The sequence below is a fragment of the Bison bison genome, unplaced genomic scaffold, assembly GCF_000754665.1.
Source record: "Bison bison bison isolate TAMUID 2011002044 unplaced genomic scaffold, Bison_UMD1.0 scf7180017864263, whole genome shotgun sequence".
NCBI classification, from domain to species: domain Eukaryota; kingdom Metazoa; phylum Chordata; class Mammalia; order Artiodactyla; family Bovidae; genus Bison; species Bison bison.
The window spans coordinates 3,948,038-3,952,411 of record NW_011494835.1 but is presented as its reverse complement, the minus strand read 5'-3'; the positions used below and the strand labels follow the sequence as shown (position 1 = coordinate 3,952,411).

The following is a 4,374-nucleotide window of genomic DNA, read 5'->3' as shown; positions in this document are numbered from 1 at the left end:
GAAGAACTAGAGTCTCTTGATGAAAGTGAAAGTGAAAGTGGAGAGTGAAAAAGTTGGCTTAAAGCTCAACATTCAGAAAACGAAGATCATGGCATCTGGTCCCATCACTTCATGGGAAATAGATGGGGAAACAGTGGAAACAGTGTCAGACTTTATTTTTTTGGCTCCAAAATCACTGCAGATGGTGACTGCAGCCAGGAAATTAAAAGACACTTACTCCTTGGAAGAAAAGTTGTGACCAATCTATATAGCATATTCAAAAGCAAAGACATTACTTTGCCAACAAAGGTCCATCTAGTCAAGGCTATGGTTTTTCCAGTGGTCATGTATGGATGTGAGAGTTGGACTCTGAAGAAAGCTGAGCGCTGAAGAATTGATGCTTTTGAACTGTGGTGTTGAAGACTCTTGAGAGTCCCCTGGATTGCAAGGAGATCCAACCAGTCCATCCTAAAGGAGATCAGTCCTGGGTGTTCTTTGGAAGGAATGACGTTAAAGCTGAAACTCCAGTACTTTGGCCACCTCATGCGAAGAGTTGACTCATTGGAAAAGACTCTGATGCTGGGTGGGATTGGGGGCAGGAGGAGAAGGGGACGACAGAGGATGAGATGGCTAGATGGCATCACCGACTCGATGGATGTGAGTCTGAGTGAACTCTGGGAGTTGGTGATGGACAGGGAGGCCTGGCGTGCTGCGATTCATGGGGTCGCAAAGAGTAGGACATGACTGAGTGACTGAACTGAACTGAACTGAAATTTTATTTTATCATAGCAAAAACCCAGTTTTATACTAAGTTCAGAAAGGTAGAATTAAGAATTTTTTACTTTAATACTACTTTTTTTTAAAAAACCTATAATTTTCCTTTTCCTTTCTCATATTCATAACGAAGTTCTAAATACATAGTAAATGTACATTCTTAAGGTTTCTCTGAATCATGTTTCATTCAATTAATAATTTATTATCTATAATTTTGAAAAATAGTATTTTCCCAGGTAAGATTTACTCCTTTAAGAAGAATACTTTGTGTACTGAATACTTTGTGTATAGGGGGACAAAAGCAGTCTTGTCAGCCATGGAAGCAGAAGCACAAGAACACAAGTGAGAGTTGTTTATATATCATGAGTCCCCATTTCTCAAGCAGCTTTATAGATAATGATTACAGAATTTAAAAAAATTAGTCTCCAAGGGAATTCCCGGGAGATCCAGTGGTAAGGACGTGGCGTTTTCACTGCTGTGGCCCGGGTTCAATCCCTGGTCAGGGAACTAAGATCCCTGCAAACCACGCAGCTGAAAAAACAAAACAACCACGAAAACAAACAACAACGATGCCCTCCAAACCCTTCATCTTAAAAAAACAAAATCGTCTCCAAACCACATCATTCATGTATACCCTACCCTTAGTGCAATCCATGTTTTTTGTACTTTATCTTTGGGACTTGTTGGAGACTTAAATATTTTAACTAGAAGGGTGCCATTACTTAAACAGAGAAAGTTAAAAAGGACAGAAAGCTTATTACATTATCTATTGCTTTCTCAACCGGTGTATATTTTGGAACCTAGTTTTCTCTACAAATTTTAGATAAACTTTGAGGTTTTTTTTCCTTAAGGTAGTTTAAAAACTTACCTAATTTCATTGAAAACATACTGGAGCCTGAAGTGTCATATAACATATTATGCTTGGCTTCCACTATCCTAGTTGAGAATGATAAAAATGTTTTTCAGAGCTCATAAATGAAGTATAACTATAAAGAAGTGAGTCTGATTTTTCAGTAAACATACTTTGAGATCAACATATTTATTGGGGGAAGCCATATATTTACTCTAATGACACTGTCATTACTCAATGAAGTTTTTGAACCTGTCTTTAAATTTGTGTTTATAGACAAGTTTCAATCCCCTTCTCCTTTTTCCTACCATATTACACACCCTCCAATATACATATAATATACATACACACACACACATTCTATTTGAACAAAAACAGCATTACTGAATCTGGACATCCATTTATTTACCAAATTGATAGAATAATGTTGAGATGCCTCCAAAAACCACATCCATTCCTAAAGGACAAATAGATCCTAACCCTAACAACATTCAAAATAGTGCTAAGATAATCCCTACCCCCCCAAATTTTAAGAGCAGCAATAAGCTGAACTGGAAACTAGGATCTTTACTTAAAAAAATGATGAATTCATTTGGAAGTAAAAACTGAGCTGTTAGCTCAAACACTACTGGCATTACTTAACAGTAATGAGAACTAATATTTATGCAGTGCTTTTCTGCTTGTCAGTGATTTCTCAATCATTTTTCCAATTGGAAGCCTTATATAACCCTGTGAAATTCCTCAGATACAGAAAAGGTAGATGCGTTTGATCTCTGATCTCTCCCTCTTCCTACTAGCTTTAACAGCGGTGACGGCGGTGCTCTGGAAAGCCCTGTGTTGAAGGTGGCAGAGCCTGTCAGCCTGGGACCCTGAAGGACTACGGAGCAGAGTTCCCTACAATTATAAATCATTCACCGTGTAGTTCTTATGTGAGAGAGAAGTAACGTCTTTTTGTCCTTTAAGCCATATTATTTTGGAATCGATCATTATAACAACTTTATCTTTTACCCTCTTGTTCTGAATTCATCCTTACCATGTACATACCATTTGTTATTACTCTAGCCAGTAAACCACGTGGAGGGCAAGCGTGTATTTGTCTTCGTCTTTGCAAATGATTTGGTTCAGCTGGTGTTCCTTGCATTTTTTCATTGTTATTCAGTAAGTTACTTCCTTCTGTTGGTTCATTTCCATCTATACCTCTGAGGTTCATACCTGTTTCCTGCTGTGTTTAAAGCAATTAAACAATTCTTACAACTGTGTATTTACTGTACCTTTCTATAAGTACTGAGCTATCACATCACAAATCAAATTTCCGTTGCTAGAATCAAGGCTGACACTTTACAGGAGAAACAAACAGCTTCATTACTAGCCAACTGGTGAATGCTTGGAACAAGAACTATGCAAGGAGTACTTACCTCTGAGTCAATATTTGCAGCATTATTGAGTCACATAAAATTCCATTATGTTTTTCAATACCGGGTTTAAAAATTAGCCTATTTAAAACACCACCTCAAGGCAATAGCTACTAAATATGTCAGAGTGATTAAAAAAGAGACAATCATCTGTGGTGAAAACAAATTCACATTCATTCATTTACTTGAATTTTAAGCAATAAAGAAAGAGGTGGAAGAAACCAGCACCATTCTGGAGGTTAGGCTGGGAACATGAAGTATCTCACAGGCTCTCCATGTAGGGCCAGCTGCTGACTATCTGGGAAAACTAGTAATCACACCTACCATCAGTTTGGGGATTTAAGAATGGAGAGAATTGTTAACTGAGTGACAGAGAATGAACAGAATACAATTCTGTCAAGGATTTGGAAAAATACAGTCCCCACCTTAAGGAAATGGTTGGGATGTTTTACATTTGATCATACCTGTCTTCCTTGGTATGAGGAGGCTGTGTGATTCACCTCTGTGGATGGTTCTGAATCTTTGTGCGCAGCTCTTTTATCTTGATTCCTCATGATTTATAATTAAGAATAAGATGATATAGGGAAGAGGAAGAAGATCTGTTTTGAAAGAGAAAGAGTATAGGTATAGAATAGCAATTTGAGATTTAAATAAATTATTTAAACAGCAATTTGAGCAATTTAAATGAATATAATGGCTAAAATAGGTTACACAATTCTTAACTTTCAACTGAATTTTGTTTTTTTGGATTACAGTATATTTTCCTAATTCTTACCTTTTTACCTTTCTTGAAAAAGCCCTTGTTCACCATCATATTTTTATATGATTTCTTTCCCACCCTACTTTCTGAGTTGTACTTCAAATAATCTTAGTGATATGTCTGTTATATTCTCCTCTCTAATGGGTCATTTTGAAGCAGAAAAGGGGCAGGTAGCTTTCCAATACTGACATGAGGAAATGAGGCACCGAAGAGAAATCTATGGATTCCATCATATTCAGAGAAACTATAGTCACTAGTTCCTGCTTAGTTCTTATTTCAAAATTAAAGTAAAAAAAAAACACAAAAAACACAGCTCAAGGATGGAGCAGCCACAATGTTTTAGACACTGATAAGTGGTAGGACAGTCTCTTGATAGTAACTTGGATCACGCAAATATTACCAAAGCGCATCTTTTATTCTCTACAGACTTACAATACACCCCCTCCCCCAAATCACTTATATGAAGTAACTAAAAAAACTGATAGGGCAGACCTGTAATTGGTTTCAGAAACACCCACTTCAATCTCTTCTCCCTTGGCCTCCCCTGCTATATAGGCTGAAAAACCAAATTTTCCAATTCCTATCGACTTCTGTAGCTA

General features: G+C 37.1%; 1 protein-coding gene across 3 annotated transcripts in view; it reads right to left on the bottom strand.

Moving 5' to 3' along the window:
* SLC9B2 (solute carrier family 9, subfamily B (NHA2, cation proton antiporter 2), member 2) overlaps window positions 1-4,374 on the bottom strand; it is a 60,230-nt gene that overhangs the window by 40,127 nt on the left and 15,729 nt on the right. For all 3 annotated transcript variants that reach the window (XM_010848271.1, XM_010848270.1, XM_010848269.1), the window contains 2 exons: window positions 3,480-3,614; window positions 2,648-2,825 (listed from right to left, as the gene is read on the bottom strand). In XM_010848271.1, coding sequence (XP_010846573.1) covers window positions 2,648-2,825; window positions 3,480-3,569 — 268 coding nt within the window. In that variant the 5' untranslated portion in view covers window positions 3,570-3,614. The remainder of the gene's footprint in view (window positions 1-2,647; window positions 2,826-3,479; window positions 3,615-4,374) is intronic.